A 24,678-nucleotide genomic window follows, 5' to 3' on the forward strand; every position below is an offset into this window, starting at 1 on the left:
TATGGAATTTCCTCAAAAAACTAAAAATGGAACTGCCTTTTGATCCCATGATTCTACTGCTGGAAACATACCCTAAGAATCCCAAAACACCAATTCAAAAGAACCCATGTACTCCAATGTTCATAGCAGCATAATTTACAATAGTCGAGTGCAAGAAGCAACCTAAGTGCCCATAAGTAAATGAGTGGATCAAAAACTATGGTACATAGTTTTACACAATGGAATACCATGAAGCAGAAAGGATCTTCTACCCTTTTGGACAGAATGGATGGAACAGGAAAGCATTATGCTAAGTGAAATAAGCCAGGAGGTGAAAGACAAAACCATGTGATCTTACTTATAAGAGGAATCTACAGAACAAAATAAACTGAGGAGCAAAATAGAACCACAGGCAAGAAACGTGGAACAGACTGAAAGCTGTAAGAGGGGAGGAGGCGGGGGGACTGATTGAAAGAAGGTGAAGCGATTAGTCAAGGAACATATATGAAGGACCCAGGGACATGGATAACGGTGCATGCGTTGACTATGGAAGTGGGGGGGTGGGCTTGGCAGAGGAGAAAATTTGGACAGCTGAAACAGTATAAACAATAATTAGAAATAAAAAGTCATTAAGAAAAATTTGATCCTCTGATTAGGGATCAAAAAGGTGACTTTCCATGCATGGAACAACACCCCAACCAACCGAGCCACACTGGCTGGACTCTATGAGCTTTGACAAATGCATAATGTCATTTGCACCCAGAGGCCTCGAGGCTGCTGTCCACAGGGTGGCCTTGGTCACCTCTATGGAGTAGGTTGCTGTTGTGCACCCACCAGTGCCGTGTCACCTCGGGTGATTTCACTGCCCTGAAGACCCTCGACTCCCTCCGTATTTGCTCCTCACTCTCCCCTGCCCCCTGGAAACCACTGACCTGCCTGCTGTCTCTGTCTCTGAGCCTCCAGACATCCCGCATCAGGAACCACTAAACATGCAGCCTTCTCCAATCGGCCTCTTTCACTTAGCGCTATGCATGTAAGATTCCTTTGTGTCTTTTTGTGGCTTGGTAAGTTCATTTTCTTTTTTAAAAAACTTATCTTTTAACAGCTTTATGGATATATAATTTATATACAAAATAACTGCATATATTTAATGTCTACAGTGATTATACATCACTGCAATCAAAGTAATAGACATACCCATTATTTCTAGAAGTTTTCTTGTGCCCTTAGGGTTTTTTATTTGAGAGGGTTTGTGAGGGGGAAGAGGAGCATGTGTTAAGACACTTAACATGAAATCTATCCCCTTAACAACTGTTTAAGTGCACAGAGCTGCATAACTAAAACTTTATACCCACCAAAAAACAAGAGAGTCAAAAGAATATCACTACAAAAAAAAAATCAATGAAACACAATGGAAGACAGTAAGAAATAAAAGAGGGAAATAGCTACAAAACAAACATAAAACTAGTAATAAATGGCCATAATAGACCCTTTCCTATAAATATTTATGTGTAAATGGATTAAATTACCCAATCAAAAGATACAGAGCGGCTGAGTGGGTATAAAAACAAGATTCAACTGTCAACATAATAACAACCAAATCTGTAAAGAAATGTTATGAGTTTGTCTGAGCAAAACTGATGACATGCCATGAGCAAGATCTGAAAGACGCTGGAGGATAACAATCTGGCTTTTTTGTACCTTTGGAATTAGGGAGAGAGGAGAGGAAGATCACACAGAGGTGGGAGAGACCGAGGTGTACAACAGTTACAGGCCACGTGCTCCCGTGAGGGGAGCCACACCTCTGAAAAAGAGAGCTCTGAAAAAGAGGGTGATTCTGGCACTGAAAAGGCATGTTAACCTAACTTCACAAGAACAGTGGACAGGGCTGCCTTGCATCAAAGATAAGCCTTCTCATGACAACATTATAGGCCTGGGCGTGACAGCCCACCATGGCCTGCCCGGTTAGGGATTTATGATCAGATCACCCCATGAGGTTGCTGTCAGTCACTGGACTTGTCATATGTACCAGAGCCTGTGTTTCATTCACACAAGCGTGTGCTGTCTACAAGAGACTGACTTTAGATCTAAGGACACGCATAAGCTGAGAATGAAGAGATGGAAAAAGACATCCCATAAAAATGATATACAGGAGAGAGCAGAGGTGGCTATACTTACACAAAATATACTTCAAATCAAAAACAATCACAGAGACAAAGAAACGACAACAACAAAGAAAAAGGACTTTGTATGAGGATCAGTGCAGCAGAAAGAGGCAGCTCATTGCTTTTTACTGCTCAGTCCAGTGTTGGATGGACACAGGTTATCTATCCATCACCAAGCACCTTGGTGGTTGCCAGGTATTGGCAACTCTGAATAAAACTGTGATAAACATCCACCTGCAGGTTTTGGGGTGGACATGAATTTTATGCCTTTGGATAATTATCTAGGAGTGTGATCTCTGGACCATATGGTAAAATTGGGTCTAGATGTTGAAGAAGCTGCCCAACTGCCTTCTGAGGTGGCTGAGGCACTTTGAGCTTCCCCAGGAGAGATGGCAGTCCTGCTGCTCCCAGCTTTCAGAGTTGTGGGGTGCCCATTCTTCTTTTGGGGGTTGTTGCCATTCTAAGGGTTGTGCAGTGGTGCTTCATTGCCTTAACTTGCAGTTGTTGGAGGCGGGGTGTCTTTCATGTCTTCATTTGCCAACCGTATGTCTTCTTTGGTGAGACATCTGTCCAGGTATTTTGCCTATTTCTAATCGGGGTTTTGTTTCTTATTGTTGAACTTAAACAAGTCCTTTATCAAACATGTGTTTTAGAAATATTGTGTCCTCATCTATGGCCTGTCTTTTTCACTCTCAATTGTGTCTTTCACAGGACAGATTTTTTTATTTGAATAAAGTTCAATTGATGGGTTTTCCTTTTTCATGGACTGTGCTTTTGATGTTGTATCTAAAAACTTACTGGGGACACTTGGTTTGAGGAACTATCTGAGTTAAAGAGGAAGGACCCTTAATTTTTGTGCTTATCTCTATATACAAGATAAGTACAAGATAAGCCTGTGGACTATGTTTCACTGTTACTCACAATCTTCCCCACTCCCTGCTCAGCCAGGACAGGTTTTGGATTCTGGGTATTGATGAAGACTGACCCCCAGGCCGGGTTCCCTTGGCCTCAGACTTCCCCCCGAGCCCAAACCTGTCCACCATGATCCAGGAGGTTCAGCAAAACCCCAATGCACCACAGATCTGTGCTGCCAACCAATCCTCATGGATATTCACACCCAGAAATCACCGGGTGGTGATTTGACCTAAGACGACACCTAGATGGAGAAAGAGCAGACCATGGACAGAGTGAATGCTGACCCTCGACTCCAACACAGGCACAGAAAGCAGCCTGAACCCCAGGCAGTCACACAGGGTGGTCTGTTTCCTGTGGGCGACCCCACCTCCCCGGCCCCGCTAAGGGCGCCCCTCTTTTCTGTATTGTTTAACCTATGAACATATATAATGGACTGTGTAGATGTATTACGTGTATGCTATATGCATGTATGTGATATTATATGTATGTAGTGACAACATACCTACACATAGTGAAACTACCAGGCTCCTGTCACTCTCCTGCCTGCCCCGCCTCTGACAAGCGGAGAGCTGGACGCTGACTCCCAGCTGTGGGGACTCCGAGCAGCAGAAGCCTTTGTTGTTTCCGTTTGCTCGGTCTTCATGTTCACAGCATCTTAGCAGACGTGAGGCCCTGTGACAATAGCTCACAGTCACAGGTACATACAGCCCCCCAAACCTAAACACAAGCAGGGACACAGGTGACTCTGGTGGGCGTCCCAGGTGAGGCAGAGCAGGACATGGGGCAGGCTGCCGTCTGTCATGGCTGTGGACTCAGGGATGGCCACCTTGGCCCTGACACCCCACATGGGGACAAGGCCGTGGGAATGTGCTGGGAAATGCCCCATCTGGTTTCAGGGACTGTAGGTTCACCAACAGGTGAGAGGGCCCCAAGTCTGGACCCCTAATCAAGGAGGCCTTGGGAAAGACTGGCCACTGAGGAAACAACACCTGTCCCCCTCATATCACCCTGCTTGGCCCCGTAATGGCCGGTTGTTGATGGTGGGTAAGTTCTCTCACAAGGAGGGATGACCTAAGCCAGACATCAGCCAGTATGGGCAGCAGACAAGGACCTGGGGGACACAGAGAAAGGGCAAAAAGGCCCGCACCCCTCGACTCAGCCTGGACGTGGCCAGAGTCCTCATTCTCTCTGACAGAAGTCTCCTTATCTTTTGGTGGCTCTGCCCCACCCGCCTGGCTCAGGCTTGAAACAATACTAAAGGCGGGTTCAGCCCCAAACTGGATGGGGTGGTTCCCAGGGACAATCAGGCCTAGAAGTAGGTTCCTCTAAGCATGCTCTGTTCTTCCCTCAAAGTGATGACAACCGGCTCTTACTGGGAAGATTTACATTATTCATAGACCCTGACCTGAGGCGGGTCTCTTGTGTTCCTCCGATTGTTACCCATGATCTCTGTCTGTTTTCTGTGAACATAGCCTTTTGACATTGATTGATGAGCTTTGCATCCATACCCCTGTGCATTTGGTTCTCAATAAAAGCCTTTGGACATGGGGCTTCGGGGCCTTCTCTCGCGTAGAGGAAAGAGCCATGTCTTCTCTCCTGGCAAACAGAGAAGTGTTTGCGACGACTGCTGTTTATTCCCCCTCATCTGTGACAACCCCGGGGTGGGCTCTGCTGGATTCAGGGCCTCACTCCCTCCTCAGCTGGCTCCGGACAGGAACCCTCAGATCCAGGAGCCCCGTCTTCCACCACGGCACTACCCACAATGCGTCGCTCCCCAAGGCAGAAAGGGGTCTGTGAACGCCTTCAAAGCATCTCTTTTGCCCAGTCTCCGAGAGCCAGGCTCAGGTCCACTGTGGCCGTGAGCAAGGTCTCACCCCCAGGTAAACAGCCTTGCCAGACTTCTCATGTGAGAGGATTTCCCTGGGAAGGATGGGCCAGGAGAACTGGTAAGGGCTTGTGCCGGAGGTCTGACCAAGCCCAGCGTGCAGAACACCCAGGACCCACCTTCATGCCCTCACCTGCCACAGCAGCCTCCCCACCTGGATCCGGGTGGCAGCACCTGTGCTGATGTCCTGTGATGACCCCAGAGATGGGTCTTCCTGACACCACCTCCATCACTGGGATGGGAAACGTGGGGACGATATGCGTGGCAAGCAGCCAGCTGGTCTGTGCGATTTGTCAGCAGTCTGGGCTTCCAGGTGGCAGCGGACTCGACAGGCAAACAGCCTCTGGCCTGGATACTCCCTGGGTTTTGCCAAAGTCAGCAATGTGGTGAGTGGCCGGAGGAGATGTAGATCAGTGTGCTTCTCAGGCAGCCATAAGCAACGCTCTCAGCTTGCACCACTGGGCAGCAACCAGCTAGACAGGAGTCCGGGGCAGACCAGGCGCCGTGGGGCAGAAGCCTGGAGCATGGAACAGATTTACCATGAGTTTGGCCTGGGAAGGGGTCAAAGCTGTGGCCGATGGCATTTTATCAAGTGGCCCATGGGCTCCTACCGCACGTTGCCCTGCCCCATGCAGAGGTGGAGTCACTTCCCCATCACCTGGAACCTATGGGCTGCGTGGCCGCCTCTGGGGGGAGGCAGCCACAAAAGGCCCACCGCTGGGCCTCTGAGAGCAGGACCTCCAGAGGCCTGGCTTCTCCTGGGCCTCAGGCCCTGGGCGTGATAAGGGCAAGATGACTTAAGAGGAGCAGCCTAGCCAGAGACCCCTCCCAGGTTAACTGTTAATCATTGCTTATCTGTTCCTGTAGCCCGTTTTCACATCCCTTCCCCCGCCCGCCCGGGTAGCACATCAATCTCATCAATCTCCCACCTGAATGCTAATCCCTTCCCCCACCTGGGAAGCCCATCCGTTTCCCGCCCGGAATGCTAGGGCTTATAAACCCCTATCTAACCCCGATTCGGGGCTCAGAATTTGGAGACTGCCTCCTCTGAGCCCGCACGTGTGAATAAAGGCTTACTCCGTTCCCTGAATCGTGTCTTGAGTCTGGTTTTCCGTAACATTTGGTTCCCTGACCGGGAAACGACTCACACGAGCAGGCCGTTTGCCTCCGGTGAAGACGGCTGGGGTCGGCCGGGCGAGCCCGGACTCCAGAGGGAAGCACGTGTCCCGGTGATTTCGGGTCCCGAGGGGCTGGGCTCCCCTTGGCCCCGACCTCGGGCCGTTCCATAACCCGGGCACTCGGGGAGCGGACCCAAACCTACCTGAAGGCGCCAGATTGGTAAGTGCCCCGGGGACCAGACCCGAATCAGACCCACCTATAAGTGGTGGAAGGAGAGGCTGATCACCTCTCAGGCCGACCGGCCTCTGGCACGGTTTCCCTGTCGGGAGGGAAAGTGTTAACCTCTGTGTGATTGAGTGAGTGACTGACTGTGTGGCTCCACAGGCCAGCGGTGTTCCCCCCCCCCCCAAGCCTACGGAGTCTGAGTGAGCCCTACCTGCGGGTCCTCGGTCTGTCATACGGCATAACGGCTGGGAAGCTGACCCGGACTCTACTCGGGCAGCCTTAGCTAAGACAGACCCAAGTCCCTCGCGAGAGGAGAGGCTAGGCGGGCGAAAGTGAAAGTATCCCTGCTGCCCCCGTTTGTCTGCGCCGTTTCGGGAGGGATCATGGGGGGCAGACAGTCTACTGTCTTAGATTGCATGTTAAGGAATTTCGACCGGTTCCGGGGCCAGCAGCCCGATATGGATCCGGGGCAATTAGAAATTTTCTGTTCCGCTGAGTGGCCCACGTTCGGGGTAGGCTGGCCTCCTGAAGGAACCCTTGACCTAGACATAGTTAGGGCTGTCCATCTCATAGTCACAGGAAGTCCAGGACACCCAAACCAATTCCTCTACATAGAAAAGTGGCAGGAGCTAGCGCAAGAGATGCCCGACTGGCTCCGGAAGGGTGCGGGGGTCAAACCTCGTCACCTAGGCGCTACGGGAGGGCGAGCCAGGGGAACCCGGAACTGTTGCTCCCGATCAAAGGAAAGGGATGTAACCCGCATCCTAGTTGCCAAACCAGTGGCGAGACCCCCTTTCTATCAAGGCCCGCCAGAGGAAGACCCCCCGGTGCAGCCTCCCCCCTTACCCATCTAGGAACTTGGGAGGTCAGGCAGAGGCGCCTGAAACACCACCCCCCTTCAGTCTCGCCCCCGCAGCCCGAGGCAACAGCACCCCCAGAATCTCCTATCGCCTCCCGCTTAAGACACCACCAGTCCCTCCAGATGCCGCTGCGGGAGACCCAGGGCCCGCCACGAACGGGGCCTGATGGGACCTTATACCCGGGACCGGTCGTGTTTTACTATCAGCCCTTTACCACGACTGACCTCTTGAACTGGAAACACCACACACCCTCATATTCGGAGAAGCCCCAGGCACTCGTAGACCTAATGGAGTCCATTATGCAAACTCACCGGCCAACGTGGTACGATTGACGCCCATTGCTCCTAACCCTTTTAATACGGAAGAGAGGCGCAGAGTCTTCCAGGAGGCCCAGAGATATCTAGAAGCCAACGCTCCAGTGGGCACAATAGACCCAGCCCAGTACGCTCGGGTGGCAGCCCCAGAGACCCAACCCGACTGGGATCCCAACACCGAACAGGGAAGAGCAGCCCTGGACCGGTACAGGGAAGCCATCCTCCAGGGGGTCAGAGCTGGGGCCAGAAAACCGACCAATATGTCAAAGGTGGCCAGTGTTGTCCAACGGCCAGATGAATGTCCCGGGGACTTCTTAGAAAGGCTCCTAGAGGCCTACCGGATATACACCCCCTTCAACCCAGAAAGCCCAGATACACGGCTAATGGTAAACACTGCTTTTGTCTCCCAATCGGCCCCTGACATCCGCAAAAAGCTCCAGAAGCTAGAGGGCTTTGCAGGCATGAACATCAGTCAGCTGGTTGAGGTAGCAAATAAAGTCTACAATAACCGGGAGGAGGCCGCTGAGAAGGCAGCCCAGAAAAGATTAGAGAAAAAGGCCGCACTGCTAGCAGCCGCCCTCAGTCAGCCGGCAGCAAAAGGCAAAGGGGGACCGAAAGACCAGAAAGGGCACGCCAAGGTAGAGAGAGACCAATGTGCCTATTGTAAGGAAAGAGGACATTGGAAAAGAGAATGCCCGCACCGGAAAAAGAAGGCTGGTCCGGCGCCCTCTGAGCCGGCGCCCACCATCCTTAGCCTGGCGGGCCTAGACTCAGAATGAGGAAGACCGGGCTCCCTGAATCTAGGCCCCCAGGAGCCCATGGTCGAAGCGATTGTTGGGGGCCAGACTCTCTCTTTCTTGGTAGATACCGGGGCAGAGCACTCGGTCGTCGCCACCCCTGTAGCTCCCCCATCCGGACGAGAAGTCACCATCGTAGGGGCCACTGGTCAGCCAAGTAGCCCAAAACGCTTCTGCCAGGCCCGAATTGTTGATCTGGGAGGCCACCGGATTAGACATGAGTTCTTATACCTACCTGAATGCCCTGTCCCACTGTTAGGGCGAGACCTCTTATCGAAGCTGGGAGCTCGAATCACCTTCCAGCAGTCAGGGGAGGCCTCGCTGCAAGTGGACGGCCCTAGGCTCATGGCCCTCATTTTGCCACGAGAGGAAGAATACCAGTTGTATTCTGGGGAATCTGGTGACCATGGCCCCAGACCTGAGGCTAGAGACAACCTGCTGCAGGAATTCCCCACGGTCTGGGCCGAGGACAATCCCCCTGGACTAGCCAGAAACCAGGTCCCAGTAATAACTGAACTCAAACCGGGGGCTAAACCGTGCCGCCAGCGACAGTACCCTATCTCAAGGGAGGCCCGCCTAGGAATATCGGAGGTCATCCGAAAGCACCTCCAAGAGGGTATATTGGTCCCCTGTCAATCAACGTGGAATACCCCGCTCCTGCCAATCAAGAAACCTGACGGAACAGGGTACCGTCCAGTGCAGGACCTCCGGGTGGTAAACGAAGCCGTCGTCACACTGCACCCGGTAGTCCCGAACCCATACACCCTACTGAGCCGACTCCCGCCAACCGCCACCTGGTACACATGCCTAGACTTAAAGGACGCCTTCTGCATCCCGGTACTCCAGCCAGCCAACCTATCTTTGCCTTTGAATGGGAAGACCCGTATACGGCGGTAAAGACACAGTTGACATGGACCCGGTTGCCACAGGGATTTAAGAACTCCCCCACGTTATTCGGCGAAGCGCTAGCCCGGGACCCGCAATCTTTCTCAGACGAGGGAAAGGATTTAACTCTACTCCAATATGTTGATGACCTCCTCTTAGCTGCCCCTGACCAGAGCCGATGCCTGAGGGGACAGAGCGCTCCTAAAACTGCTAACCCAACAAGGGTACCGAGTCTCACAGAAAAAGGCACACATCTGCCAACAAGAAGTCAAATATTTAGGGTTCCTAATTTCCCAAGGCAAAAGATCCCTAAATACAGACCGGAAAATGGTCATTACCCGCTTCCCGGCCCCAAGCGGACGAAGACAATTACGTGAGTTCCTGGGAGCAGCCGGCTTTTGCAGAATTTGGATCCCGGGGTTCGCAGCCAGAGCAAGGCCACTCTACCAGGCCCTGCGTGGGCCAGACACCTTACCCCTGGCATGGGGAAAAGAACAGGAACAGGCCTTTGCTCAAATAAAGGACCTCCTTAGTAAAGCCCCAGCTCTGGGCCTACCAGACCCCAGCCGGCCCTTCTATCTACACATGCATGAGAAGGACAAGGTTGCTCTGGGGGTCTTAACTCAACCAGCCGGACCTTGGGAGCGCCCAGTGGCTTACCTGTCTAAGCAACTGGATAACGTCGCGGCCGGGTGGCCCCCTTGCTTGAGGGCAGTTGCAGCCGCGGTATCCCTGCTACAAGAAGCGGACAAATTAACTTTGGGGCAGGAGACCACTCTATTCGTTCCCCATAGCATCCATAGCCTCCTGGCAGGACAGGGGCACCGATGGCTGTCCAACCCCAGACTGACGGGTTAGGAATGCCCCGAACCCCTCGGGGTATACTCCCTATGAGTTAGTTTTTGGAAGACCCCCACCTATAACTAGAATAGGAAGTCCCAATGACCTTCGACAGAAGGGGGAGTTACAGCAGACCCAGTACTTACAACAGTTGGGTAAGACCCTAGACAGGATCTATGGGGCCCAATTGGGCCAGGAACCCAAACCCTGAGGGAGGCCAGCACGCCCCTTCCGTCCAGGCCAGTATGTATGGGTAAAGGATTGGAAAAAGGAACCACTCCAACCCATTTGGACGGGCCCACATCTAGTACTATTAACCACCCCTACTGCCCTTAAAGTTACAGGAATAACCCCCTGGATCCACTACACTCGAGCCAAGGCAGCAGCAGATCCAGATGAGCCAGGACTTCGGAGCCACCGAACCTCCACCTCGAAGGGAGCCCCCACAGTCCGGCTGAAGAGAACTGAAGGACAGTGGGCCTTCTACCCGAGGAACCAGAGACCTGATCCCACCCGAGAGTAGTGACCAACCATCTTAGTCGGCAACCAAGGCATGATCCCTGCAGAATAGGCGAGCCCTAGATCTCCTCACAGCAGAAAAAGGGGGGACTTGCCTATTCCTAGGCTGGAATCTTAACCCAGAAGGTTAAGGAGCTGAAAGATGGTGCGAAGCGCTACCGAGAGTCAGGGCAAGGGACATGGAGCTTAGATACCCAAATCTGGCTCCGCTGGCTGGCTCCATTCCTAGGCCCCCTGATATTACTCCTCTTACAAATAAGTCTAGGACCCTGGCTGCTGCGCACCCTCATTAATAACCTAGAGACCGCGGTCACCAGACGAGCCGCTGCTTGAGTGCTGCTCCTCCAGCATCACTGATACCAAAGGCTCCCAACCCAACCCCAACAGAGTGACCACCGTGACTTGTGTGATGATGCTAAGACTCAGGCCAATCTCGTCTAGCATCAAAGTGGGGAATGATAAGGGCAAGATGACTTGGGAGGAGCAGCCTAGCCAGAGACCCCTCCCAGGTTAACTGTTAATCATTGCTTATCTGCTTCTGTAGCCCGTTTTCACATCCCTTCCCCTGCCTGGGTAGCACATCAATCTCATCAATCTCCCACCTGAATGCTAATCCCTTCCCCCACCTGGGAAGCCCATCCGTTTCCCGCCGGAATGCTAGGGCTTATAAACCCCTATCTAACCCCTATTCGGGGCTCAGAATTTGGAGACTGCCTCCTCTGAGCCCGCACGTGTGAATAAAGGCTTACTCCGTTCCCTGAATCGTGTCTTGAGTCTGGTTTTCCGTAACAGGCGCTGTGCCGCAGAGAGGAGCATGGAGCCACTGTCCCTGGCGCTGGGCTCTAAGCGGAGCCTCTGAGCCCCCGGCTGAGGCTCTCGTGCTCCACTGGACCAGGACCTGGGGCTGGGAAGTGAGAAACCCCAAACCACAGAATGTGGTGTGAGGACTGGACGGCAGGGCCAGCGGAGGGGCCTGGAGGACTCTTGACAGGCGGATGGGGGACCTGCGGACCCAGGGCACTGGGCCCTGCAAACCGTGGGTGAGAGGGACCCCTCTTCTCCTATGTCACAGACAATGTTCCCTTCCTGTGGTGGAGGACTCCACTCTGCAGCCCAAACATAAGCTCTGCCCACTGACTGCTTGGAAGGGACCATTCCTGGCCCCTGCCCAGTAGCCCTCCTGGCCCTTGGCGTGTCCGGGATGGGGCACTGGTGCCTCCCAGTCCAAGGCCAAAGCTTGAACTTCCAGGGCGGCTGAGCTACGTGTGGCCGAGACACAGACACTGAGGACCCAGGTCCCTCGCGCAGGACGGCAGGGCCTGCGTCCTCAGGGCTGGGCAGGGGCTGCTCAATGTCTCAGCCAGAGGGACACTTTTGGGACCAGTGACCACCGTGAACTCCGTCCTCACACATCAGACTTCCGTCCATCCTCTGGAGGACAGCTTCCCCCAGACTGTGGGTCAGCACCATCCTTTGGTCAGCGATACGGCCACGGATGGAGGCAGAGGGAAGGAGGGGAGAGTCAGAGACCCCAGGGAGACAGCAGGCTCCTGGGAAGCCCCTGGTGCAGAGGGGACAAGCCAGGACTGGGCTGCAGACAGTGAGCAGGACAGCTTGTGCCCACACTGCACGCCAGGGGGGCGGGGAGAGCTGCTCCCGGGACAGAGGGCCCAGGAGAGGCCAGTCCCGTGGAGGCAGAGTGCGTGACTGCCAGCTTCCCACAGTCCCCTGGGCCCCGATGGCGGCCTTGCCCCACCCCTGTACACCTGTGTAAGGTGACCTTGGCCACGTCTGGACTCCCCCAGGCCCCTTGACACAGAAAGCACCCAGAAAAAAGGGAACCTCAGGAAGCAAGCCTTGAGGCTGGTTTCAATCCCCTTCTTAGGCTTTGCAGAGCTGGGGGTGGGGAGAGTCGCACCTCAGGGCCCCGCCACCTCCAGACCCTGGGCCGCAGGGCTGTGGGCACAGAGCACAGCCAGGAGGAGCCCCCGGGATCGGGGCTGGAGAGGGCAGGGCAGAGTGGTGAGTGGTGTCCCTCCGGAGCAGGGCAGAGGGAGGGCGGTGGGGGCCGTGGAACCGGCCACAGGAGCTGAGGGCAGATCGGGCGCTGGAGGCCCCAGGGAGCCGCAGGATCAGCTGAGGCAGCGGGGAAATGCAGGTGGCCTCAGGCCGTGGCCCCACCGAGCACAGGAAGCAGGGAAGCACTGCTCACCCACAGAGCTGGACGCGCCAGAGGTCAGCAGAGGCCAGCTGGGCTGTGGGCATGAGAACAGTGAGGAGCTGGAGGGCAGAGCCAGAGCTGCACGTGGCCAGTGGGCAAGGCACAGGCCGGGCTAGAGTCCACCCTGCAGGGCAGCGCCAGGGTGGGCAGGGGGTCTGAGCCCAGGAGACAGGGAGGAGGCCGGCTCAGCTCGGGGAGGAAGAAGGCCCCAGGATGCCCCAGGGGCCTGTGCAGGACAATGGGCAGGGTCAGAGGAGGGGCCGAGGCCCTGGGGAGAGGCGAGCAGGGGCTCAGCAGGAGAGGTGTGCGTGGGCTCGCGGGCTCAGTGGACGGCCCCGCTGGTGGGGGACGAGGACAGGAGCTGGGGCTCTGGGGCAAGGTTTCTGGGCGCAGGGCAGCTGACCTGCAACTAGAAGGAGCAAAGGTCTACAGGGTTCCCAGGGGGTGGGGGGAGCAGAAAGGGTGAGCTCCTCAGAGAAGGCATGGGCAGAGCAGAAGCTGTGTGGACAGAGCCAGCCGGAGAGAGGGCGGGCACAGCCCAGGGCCAGCCCGAGGAGGATGCGATCAGAAGTGGAGCTGAACACGGCTGAGGGCTCTGGGATGGCAGAGGACCCAGAGGGAGCTGTGGGGCACAGAGCAGCCTGGGTGGAGTTCACAGATCTATGAGAAATAGGATCCTAGAGCAGAAGGGGCAAGGGGCTACTGTAGCCCAGCCGGCTAGGGATGAGGGGCAAGACAACTGCAGGTGGGCAAGGGCAGGTGGGAGGGCGGGGGGGGGCGGGGGGCAGGGAGCTGCCCCAGGTCTCTGAGGACAAAGGGACCGCGGAGAGCAGGTGAGCAGGCAGGGAGCACAGGGCAGTAGTTGTAAGGGCACTGCTGCTCGGGGGCTCCAGGGATGGAACACGGGCCCCCGCCGGTGAGCTGTTGCAGTGGACATAGCAGCTCTGGGTTGAGCAGGAGGCCTGAGTGCAGGGGGCCGGCGGCTGGGCCAGACGCGGGGCCTGGAGTCCTGCAGGCGCTCAGGGTGGGGCCTCCGCTGGTCATGCTGAGGGCCCCTGGGCAAGGAGAGCTGGGGCCTGAGCTGGCAGAGCTGGGCCTCGGATGATCAGAGGCAAGAGACTGATGGACAAGAGGCCTGAGCTCCTGTCCGGGTCCAGGAAGAGGGACGGGGCAGGGCAGGCTGTGGGAGAGCAGCTGGAGGAGGCGAGCCTGTGGGGCCCTGAAAGGGAGCAGCCCCAGGGCCAGGAGCTCCGGGCAGCAGGCAGAGTGGGCACCAGTGGGCTGGGAGGGCAGAAGAGGTGGTGGGCAGCCCAGGAGCTCTGGGGACCAGGGCAGGGCCTGAGCGCAAAGGAGCCCTGGAGGAGGTGGGGGCTGAGCTGGGAGGGAGCAGAGAGTGAGCTGCGGGGCCAGGTGAGCCTGGCGGACAGCAAAGGGGGTAGAGAGGAAGGAAAGGCTCCGAGGGGAAGGGGCAAGGGGGCCCCTGAGACCAGGTGGGCCACCTTTCCTGGCCCAGAGGCACCAGTCCTGCTGCAGGGAGCTGGGGCTATGTGGGGTGGCACAGCTCCACGGACCCCTCAGTGGGAAGCAGGAGGGCCCACTCAGGGCCTGAGACCAGGATGGGGTCGGAAGGGAGAGGGGACCGAGGGGCAGAGCCCTGGGGCTGACTGATGGGACCAGGTTGGGGAAACAGGCCTGGCTGTGGGGTGGGGGTGCACCCCGGCCACAAGGGTCTGGGTCACTGGCTCCGTGCAGGAGAGGGGTGCCAAGGCCAGGGCCTGGCTCCTGGCCACGCTGAGGAGCTGGCTGGGCTCAGGAAGGACCAGGACCGAGCAAGAGCTGGGTGGCCCCCCCCAGAAGGGCATGCACAAGCTCAGGAGGCCACAGGGTACACGGGGGAGGCTGGTGGGTCCAGGGGCACAGACTTAGGAGCCTGGGCTGGGACAGGGTCTGGGGTGGGGTCAGGGACCAGGCCAATGCTTTGGCTGCGCAGCTCGCCCAGCGGGTGGAGAGCGGGCTTGACGGGCTGTGGCTGCAGGGCTGGCAGCGGAGCACAGGCAGAGCCCCACCACGAGGAGGGAACTCCACACCCGGGGCAGGGCCGGGCAGGGGGCAGGACAGTAGGCACAGGGGGCTGACTGTGTGAGCCAGCCCGAAGCAGGGGCTACGGGTCAGGGCTCAGAGGGCTTCATGGGGACAAGGGGGCTGGGGACTCAGGGAGCTCAGGGGGCTCTGGGGGCTCGGGTCCAGGTGGTCACACAGCACTAGCTGAGCTGATGAGTCCAGAGCCCACGGCCACAGAGGCACGAGACCTGGGTGGCAGAGACCCACACGGGCAGCTGGTCTACAGACCATCAGTCCCAGGCGCTGGCCTGGGCCCTGTCCCAGGCCTGGGCCCTTGACACCCTGCAGGGACCTCTAGGGCTGAGGCCCTGGCAGTCACACGGCCTCCTCTCTTGCAGCCTCCACCACGGCCCCAAAGGTCTTCCCGCTGTCCCCCCGCTGTGGGGCCACGTCCGGCTCCACGTTGTCCCTGGCCTGCCTGGTCTCCGGCTACTTCCCCGAGCCAGTGACTGTGTCCTGGAACTCGGGCGCCCTGACCAGCAGCGTGCACACCTTCCCGTCCATCCTGTGGTCCTCGGGGCTCTATTCTCTGAGCAGCATGGTGACCGTGCCCTCCAGCAGCACGTCCAGCCAGACGTACACCTGCAGCGTAGCCCACCCAGCCAGCAGCACCAAAGTGAACAAGGACAGTGAGAACCCAGCCACTGGGGGACATCTATGGGAGACAGGCCAGGGCGGCCTCCTGCCTGGACAGGCCATGGAGCAGGGATGGTTGCCCCAAGGCTATGGGTGACGCACTGACAGTCTCCCCATCCTGAAGGCTCCCCAAGCTCGGGGAGGGGTCTTCTGGGCATTTCTACCAGGCCCAGGAAGGGCACAGGCTGGACACCCCTTCCCCAGCCTCAGAGGCCCCAAAGGCAGACCTTGCTCTGAGACCTGCTGAGCCCTGGCTCAGACCTAAGCCCACCCCCAGGGCTTAGTAACCACCCCCAGGCCCCAGAAACCCTCATGTGCTCTCTCTGCCGTGCCCAGTGCAGACTTTGGACCATCGTGCCCTGAATGTCCCAAATGCGCATGTGAGTCAGCCACCCCAAGGAGGTGGCCCGAGCCCAGGCATGGCCCACAGGGGATGAGTGTCCTGGGGAGGCCCATCTAGGTGCTGACCTCTGGCCACTGTGTCTTTTCCACCAGCTGTTGATCCCCCAGGAGCACCTTCCGTCTTCATCTTTCCCCCAAAACCCAAGGACATCCTCATGATCTCCCAGGCACCCGAGGTCACATGTGTGGTAGTGGATGTAGCCTCGGATGACCTTGACATAGAGTTCACCTGGTACGTGGACAGCACAGAGGCGAACACGGTTAAGAAGAAGGTGCAGGAGCAGCAGTTCAACAGCACCTACTGCGTGGCCAATGCCTTCCCCATCACGCACCAGGACTGGCTGAAGGGCAAGGAGTTCAAGTGCAAGGTCAAGATCGGGTCTCTCCCAACCCCCATTGAGAGGACCATCTCCAAGGCCAAAGGTAGGGGCAGCAGACAGGTGAGGGGCAGGTCCCAGGGGCCAGCCCCTGACCTGGCAGTGACTGTCTGTGTTGACCCCTTCCCTCAGGACAAGCCCTGGCACCACAGGTGTACACCCCGCCCCCACACCTGGACAAGCTGGCCAAGAACACCATCAGTGTGACCTACCTGGTCAAAGACTTTTACCCGCCGGACACCAACGTGGAGTGGAAGCACAATGAGCAGCCAGAGCCAGAGGCCAAGTACATCACGACCCCGCGGCTGAAGGACAAGGACGGGTCCTACTTCGTGTACAGCAAGCTCTCCATGGACAAAGTCAGGTGGCAGCAGGGACAGGCCTTCACATGTGCAGTGATGCACGAGGCTCTGCACAGTCACTACACCCAGAAGACCATCTCCCAGACTCCAGGTAAATGAGCAGCACACCTGGAGCCCAGCAACCCCCACCCCATGTACACGCCCCAGGCTCAGCATTAAATAAAGCACTCAGTGCTGCCCTGGGACCCTGCCACACTGTCACAGTTCTTTCCAAGGCAGAGCCCAGGCCGGGCTCTGTGGCGGGTTGTCACCATGAAGGGGACAGAGGTGGGCCCACTGGGGCAGGGCCCAAGCCTCCTGGTCTACAGGCACCTGAGACAGGGGGCGGGGCTTCGCCACCAGAGACCGCTCCTCCACCCTCCCCAGCCAGCACCCGCTCCCACTGGAGAAGTGGACAGGGCACAGGAGAGGGCCCTCCAGAGCCCCTCAGGGACACGAGGGCCCAGTGTTTGCCGCCTCTGCATGAGCCCGCATGGTGAGACAGTGCGGCCCCGGTCCCCAGGGCTCCCTGTCCACTGCACCTCTCCTGGGCTCTGAGGTGGCTCTGGGCCCACACAGGGGAGGCCTGGCCCTTGGTGCTGTGGGGACAGGCCCGTCTTGCCCTGGAGAACCGACCTCCCACCCTCCCTCAGGGTAGGGGACTCTGCCAGCCTTGTCCTGCCTGGGGCCAGGGCTGCCTGCTCGGGGGACACTCACCCTATTACCCTAAAGGGGCAGAGGCCCGTGCCATGGGGCCCCAAGAGAGGGTCTGTCCAGGTGCCCTCAGGGATGCTGAGCCCAGACCCACTGAAAATGAGTCACTCCCACTGACCAGCGCCAGCTCACATGGCCACCTTACCACACACATGCACACATGTGCGCACACATGCACACATGTGCGCACACATGCACACACACACAGGCCTTACACTCTGGGGCTCCCACCAGGCGCCCTGCACAGAGAACACAGTTGGTCCTGTGAATCCCACCGTGGGCACCAGCTGGGCCCAACCCCCTCCAACACCCGAGGGCCCACCCAGCAGCTCACTCACACGCTGACCAGCTCGGGTACCATCCTGTGGTCTCCGAAGTGCAGAAATCCTCCCCACCGCACCAGGCCAGCCCTCTGGCCCTCCCGCTTGTCTCTGCACTCCCAACACTGACCTGGCACTGGCCCTTCCTGGGACAGGGGCCCCGCCTGCCCTCTGACCCCTGGGGGGAGACAGAGGGCTGAGCGGACTGCAGAGCAGACTGGACTGCAGGCCCACCTCATCCGCACAGGGCCCAGTGAGAGCAGCAGAGAGGAGAGGGTGCCCCCAGGGCAGGTTGAGACCTGGGGCCGAGGTGGAGGAAGGGGAAGTTGGGCACCTCTGGCCCAGCCCAGGGCCTGCCACCCTGTCACAGAGGGAGCCCCAGGCCCCACCAGCACTGACCTCCCCCTCCCTGTCCAGAGGTGCTCCTGGACGAGGGCTGTGTGGAGGCCCAGGACGGGGAGCTGGACGGGCTGTGGACCACCACCTCCATCTTCACCACCCTCTTCCTGCTCAGCATGTGCCACAGCGCCACGGTCACCCTCTTCAAGGTGCGCCTGCCGTCCCCACGCTGCTCCTGCGCCATCCCCATGTTCTTCCCATGTTGTCCACATGTTCCCACACCAGCCCCACCCTGACCCCACGCCGACCCCATATTGATCCCACGCCGCCCCCACCCTGTCCCCACCCTGTCCCCACGCTGACCCCACCCTGACCCCACACTGTTTCCACACTGTCTTCATACTGTCTCCACTCCACCACATGTTTACATTTTGTCCCCAAGCTGTCCTCACTGTCCCCATGTTGTTCCCACATTGTCACAGGTTGTTCCCATGTTGTCCCCACCCTGTCCCCACGCAGCCACCACGTGGTCCTCCCCCACCCTGTGGAGGCTGATGTGGGGTCCTGGGCTCTCACCCCTGCAGGTGAAGTGGGTCTTCTCCTCGGTGGTGCAGCTGAAGCGGACCATGGTCCCTGACTACAGGAACAGGATCGGACAGGGGGCTTAGCGCCATCCCTCACAGGGAGGCCTCCAGGGCCGCCCCCGACCCGCACAGGGCCCGGGTCCACTGGTTCGTGCTGCTCAGCCTGCTGCCATCCTCTGACCTCCCTGCCCTCTGACCCCGCCGCCCTCCGACCCCACGGCCACCCTGGGCCTGCACCTCGGCTGTCTGGCTACACAGCCATCCCAGGCTTCATCCTGCTCCATGACTGACCCCTTCAGAGAACCAGGTGGACAGCACATTTACCCTCAACCTGAGCTGACGGGCACCTGCCAGCCCCTCCACGTCAGTCCCCACAGACACCGCCAGGGGCCGTGTGGACACCAGGAGCGTCAGGGTGTTGCGTCCCCTCCCAGGACGTCCCTGCCCGGAGTCGGCATGCAAGTCCACTTGGGGGAGGCTGGGGCCCTGGGTTCCCGGTGCCTGTTGGGCAAGATCCAAGATGCAGGCATCCTGAAAGGGTCCGGGGCCCCACCAGGAAACTTCAGGAGGTGCCCTCGTGGCCACCCAGACGGCCCCCACCAGAGGAGACCCTCAGAGCGGGGCCCGGGCAGGCTGCTGCAGGGACCCAGGGTGCAGGGCAGTGCCACCCAGGGAGGGGTGGGTGTCCTCCCACAGGCCTCCTGAGGAGGGGCCTGGTGACCAGGTCTCCACGCAGGCAGGACACAGCCTCCTCGGGGGACAGAGGAGGCCAAGGGACGTGGGCGTTGAGGTGCAGAGCCCCAGGAGAGCAGGAGAGAGGGCGCAATGGGCCTGAGTCCTGCCCCCTCCCCCTTCCCAGGGCCTCCCCTGCTCCAGGGGTGGGCGGAGGGGCATGAGAGCTGAGAGGACTTAGCATTGCAGACTGTGTCCCCTGCCTCGGGGAGCCAGCATGGTGGGCAGAGGTCCAGATCTCCAGCGAGAGCCCAGCCTGCTTATCTAGATAAGATGGGGGAGACACAGACCCCGTGACTACAGGGGATGCACAGAGAGAGACTGCAAGAAGGAAATGCCATTTCGTAGCTTGGGTTGCTTCTTATTTTCTTTTTATTTTCTGGATCCCATTAATTTTTGCTCCTGTTTTTGGTGTTGTTGTTGTTGTTTTTCTTAAATGACAATAAAGCATCCTAACAATTCCGTGACTCGCTGGAGTCTCCCTGTGTTGGGACGCCTCACGAAACCCCCAGCCTGGCCGAGTCATGCGTCAGGCCCCCCAAGCTCTCCCAGCGCCAGAACCTGCCGACCCCCCATCTCCTCACGCCCTCCACTCCCAGCGGCCCCTGGGCTTCCAGGGGGTGAGGAAGACCCATAAACAAGGGGGCACCGGGGCACACAGGCGCCTGCGGCAGGAAGCAGGACTGCCCATGGCCAGAACCAAGACGCACGTGACGGGAGTGTCAGTCAGCACAGACGGGCGGCTGAAACAGGAGACAGAGATTCTGTCCCCGTCCTGGAGCCGGAGGTCCCAGAGCCGGTGTGGCAGGGCTGGCCCTCTGAGGTTTCCTCCTGGGCGTGGGGACGGCCACCTCCTCTGTGTCCTCACATGGCCGTCCCTCTCTGTGTCTGTGCCCCAATCTCCTCCTCTTGTAAGGATGCCAATCAGACTGGATTAGGACCCACGCTGTTGATCTCATATTAACTTACCACCTCCAGAAAGACCCCATTTCCAAATGCAGTCAGGTTTTGAGGTGCTGGAGGTTAGGACTTCAATAGGCAAATGTGCGGACAAAATTCAGCCCCAAAGGGGCAAGTGGGTGCAAGGAACAAGGATCAGGTGGGAGGGGCAGTGAAGGCCAGGCCAGAGGGGCACATGCTCTGAGGTCAGCACAGATCCAGGCAGCAAGCAGTCATCAGGGGGGAGGTCCCATGACCTCAACTTGGCTTGGGTTTGCACAGGGAGAAGGGTGATTCCCAGGAGGGTGAGGGGCCAGGGGGCTCCAGGAAGGGTGAGGAAGGGCGGTCTGAGTAGGGGCCAAAGGCAGATGGCCCACTGGCCGGCAGTGGCGGAGTCAGGGCTGTCCTTCACAGAGACGGGGCCAGGCCCACCCTTCCCGGAGAGGCCCTTGGGCTGCAGAGAGACCGCCCGCAGGGGCCAAGGCAGCACTCAGGTGTCCACCTTCTCAGTAAAGCTCCGAGGGAGGAGGTGGGCGTGTCAGGCGTCAGCCAGAACACGTCCCACGGCCTGGGGTGGGCTCCAGGATGGGGGGCATTGGCGAAGGGCCTCTGCCAGCACAGCCCGGGAGGCCCGAAGCCATGGGGAGGTGCCCTTTCCGCTTCCTGTGGGCAGGGGAGGGAGGGCTTCATGCAGCCAAGGGGCATCACCGCTCCAGCAGCAGCTGGATCACACGCGGGAGCCTGGCGGTGCGGCCAGCAGGGGCCCAGGGCCACGTCGGACCCGCAGGGCCCTGGCCAGGCAGCCTGTGGGTCTCCAGACTCCAGGGCCCCAGGTGGTAGAACTGAGGGTCACCCTCCCCGCTCGGTCTCTTGTGCCCAGCCCAGGCCCCTCTCCCTCTCTTTCCCAGACTCTGCACCTCACTTCCATCACTGGGACCAAGGCATGCACCTCCAGCCAGCCCACCCCTCCCTCAGGGTCACCCTGCCACCACGGACCCTGTGGCCTCCTTGCTGAACAGGAGGCCCTGGCTTGGTCTACAGCCACAGCCCTCAGGGCAGGAACACCCTCAGGAACTGCCCCACCATCGCGAGGCTCCCACCCACGACCTCCCAGCAACACTGCACCACAGGACACCCCACCTCTCTCACTGTCTGCCTGCCTTTGAGCCCCTGCAGCTGTGCCCATGAGCCCTGAGGCCCCTCCTGACCACATGCAGCCCCCACCCTGAGCACCAGCTCCAACACGCACACCTCTGTCTGTGTTTTACACACTCACAAAGACACTCAGGTGGTTGCACACACACAGAGGCCCTCACATCGCACACAATTCCCCACTCGGGTACCAGCCACCAGGGTCCATCCGGGTGCCTCGTCGCCAAGCCTTCTCTCACATCCCCTCCCCTCCGCATGGCTCACCACACTCCCCGCCCACACACACACTTACTTGGTCCCCCGGAACGGGACCCATGTGTGTGTCTCTCCCTGGAGCCAACGGCTCCTCTGGCCTGTCCCGTCCCTGTGGCGCCAGAAGATGCCATGGTGAGGGTGCAGCGGGGCCTGGCAGACCCGGCCTGGGACCTGCACACATGGGGGCGAGATGGGGAAGGGATGACGTGGGTCACAGCATCAGCATGACTGGGGCTCCATGACCCGCTCGCCTTGCCATGTCCTCCAATCAAAATTGCAGACGGGTTTGTCTTGTGTGTCTCCGTCTGTCTGATTTTGAGGTCCACTTACAGATTGAATGAATCTGAAGAGCAAGAAAGAGCAAAGGATGAGAGGTTTAGGGAAGCCCTCCTAAACAGCAACAAATGCACGAACACTGTTGTAAAAGCACGTTGCCCCTGCACTGACTACCAGACCCAGGGGCCGGGAGCTCAGACACGGCACAGCTGTTTGCAGGAACGTGGTGAACAGGGAGTGCAGCCAGGTTGGACGGCGGGGACAAGCGGGAAAGCCTGGGGGCGGGGGGAGCTGAGCGCGGACAGCTGCTGTGCATCCTGTGGGGGTGGGCGGTGGGCGGCCCGCTGGAGGACCGCCTCCATCTGGATGCCACTCAAAGCCGACAGAAACTGGACCAGCCAGGCTGGGGGAGCTGGAGACAGCCTCAGCCTGGGTAACTCATTCGGAAATAGGGCTTTTGCAGATAAAATTAGCTTAAGGGTCTTGAGATCATACTAGCTTTGGATAGGTCCCAAGTCCAATGACTGGTGGTCTTCAAAGAAGACATGACACACAGAGACACGTGGGGCAGGAGGTCACATGAAGACAGAAGCAGAAATTAGAGTGGCATCAGTAGCTTCCAGATGCCCCTGCAGCTTCAGAGGGAGCTCAGGCCTCCCCACACCTTGGTGGTGGACTGCTGCTATCCAGAATGGCAGGGGACACGTTCCCGTGGTTCTAAGCCCCCACATTTGGGGCACTCTGTTACAGGAGCCACAGGACACTCCTACAGCTGGTAACAGAGCTCTCCAACCACCTAAGGCAAAGGCTGAGAGTGAATAGCTAATGAATTTGACCACATGGAAATCAAGAATTTCTGTTAAATTGCCATGGACACGCAGGTAATTTAGCTGGAGCATCTCCCCAAAGGCCAAGGTTGCAGGTTTGATCCCCAGTCAGGGCACACGCAGGAATCAACCAATGAATGCATGAATAAGTGCAATAACACATCAATGTCTCTCCCTGCTTCCTCTTTCTCTAAAACAATCAATCAACCAATCAATAAGAATTCCTGTTAAATGAAGGCCATGATAAGCAATGTGAAGTGACACTGATCAACTGATGAAAGACTGCAAATTCAAAACTAACCAGGGACTGGCATTCGGAATGACTGCCTCGCAGAGTCCCAAGGGATCGCCAAGAACGCCTCTAGGAAACACGGTGAGAGCAGAGGCAAGGAAGTGCAGATGGCTTCCGAGTATCTGAGGAGACACTCAAGCTCCTGAGTGACAGGAGCATTTAAATGAGAACAGGAGACGCGGCTTTCCAGCCCTCGGAGCATGGCGCCCTCATGAGGAAGTCAGGGGCCATGTGCAACGCTGTCCTGGGTGGAGCAAGTGGAAGGCAGGGAGCCTGGGGTGGTTCAGTCAGTCCCAGGATGGAGATGGGTCCAGGCCAGCCCCTGAGAACAGGGACCAGCACATTCAGGGGCCTGCCTTTGGGGCCACTACCAAGGTCAACAAAGGAGTCAGCTGGTCTCACTGTCTAGGAGGACTCTGGGGCCTGGCCCCTGTCACAGGTGTCAGAGACGCTGAGCCCCCAGCTTAAGTCTGGGGGTTCTGAAGGCTGCCACTATCCTGTGCGTACCGGTTTGAGAAGCGCTTGCAGCCCTGCTCCCTCCAAGCAGCCCATTGGTCCCTGCTGCCCCCACAGGCCTAATGTTGTGGCCTGGCCTCCAAATGGGGTTTCAAGCTGCTCAGGCTCAAAGCCCACTCAGCCTGTGCTCTCTGGCCAGGCCCTGTCTAACCTCCTGCCTGTCTCCACACCCCAGCTCCTTGGAAACTTTCTAACCAAGTGGGATCCTGCTCTGGACCCACCTTACTTGGGTCATTAAAAAACAGGAAGCCACAGCCTGCCCTGCCCAGGCTCCCAGCTCCAGGCTTCACCACATCCTCCAGCGCGGGGGACTGCACTGACGGCTCTTGTGGACACTGAGCAACATCGCCCGCCAGGGACAGCTGCATCCGGGTGAGCAGTAGCTCTGTCCTTGCCTGTGCTGCCCTCGGTCGGAGCCTTGCAGAGTGCTTCTCAGTCGGCTGGGCTTTCCAGAGCTATGGTAGGAGAGCACGACTTCCACACACACACACACACACACACACACACACACACGGAGAGGTACATGTACATGTGCATGTCATGCAGTCGCATGCACCCACACACGCATGTGTGCACACACATGCATACACATATACATGGAGAGACACAGGCATGTGCATGCCATGCAGGCACACACACCACACATATGCATGAACACGCATGTACACCAGGACATGTGTGTGTGTGCATGACACACACTCTCACAGAGGTATACACATGCACATGTTTTGTGTCACACCCGGGCACACACCTGCACGTGCATGCACACATGTATGCCCACAGAGGCACACACATGTCACACAGGTGCACACTCACATGTTGTGCACAGCGGAGGCACAGCTGGTTTAGATGCAGGCTCTGTCCTGAGTCCTGCGGCACAGGAGCACCAGGGCAGGGCCCCAGCAGGGGGCTGAGGAGGCTGCAGCATGTGCCTGCAGGGTAGCAGGCATCCACCCCCAGCCCTGGAGAGAAGGGGCAGGTCACGGGTGACTCCTCGAGGCTGGGGCAGGGACACAGCCACAGGGAAGAACAGGGCAGCACAGACCTGTGCGCCCAGAGCCGATCTGACCTGTGGGAGCTGTTCTGCTCCGAGACCAAAGGCCCCCAGCGGTGGCTAAGGCTGGGAGAGTG

At 58.2% G+C, this 24,678-nt stretch overlaps 1 gene segment (V, D, J or C); it reads left to right on the forward strand.

The window, feature by feature from the left end:
- Positions 1–18,642, forward strand: part of LOC129080279 (immunoglobulin heavy constant gamma 1-like) — a 38,986-nt gene extending 20,344 nt beyond the window's left edge. Inside the window, 5 exon segments of the C gene segment in view lie at positions 15,184–15,474; positions 15,977–16,306; positions 16,393–16,713; positions 18,053–18,183; positions 18,559–18,642. Of these exon segments, the coding sequence occupies positions 15,184–15,474; positions 15,977–16,306; positions 16,393–16,713; positions 18,053–18,183; positions 18,559–18,642 (1,157 nt within the window).
- Positions 18,643–24,678: the final 6,036 nt, after the last annotated feature.

The sequence above is a fragment of the Pteronotus mesoamericanus genome, unplaced genomic scaffold (assembly GCF_021234165.1).
Source record: "Pteronotus mesoamericanus isolate MK-2021 breed Mesoamerican mustached bat unplaced genomic scaffold, CSHL_Meso_final contig_87, whole genome shotgun sequence".
NCBI classification, from domain to species: domain Eukaryota; kingdom Metazoa; phylum Chordata; class Mammalia; order Chiroptera; family Mormoopidae; genus Pteronotus; species Pteronotus mesoamericanus.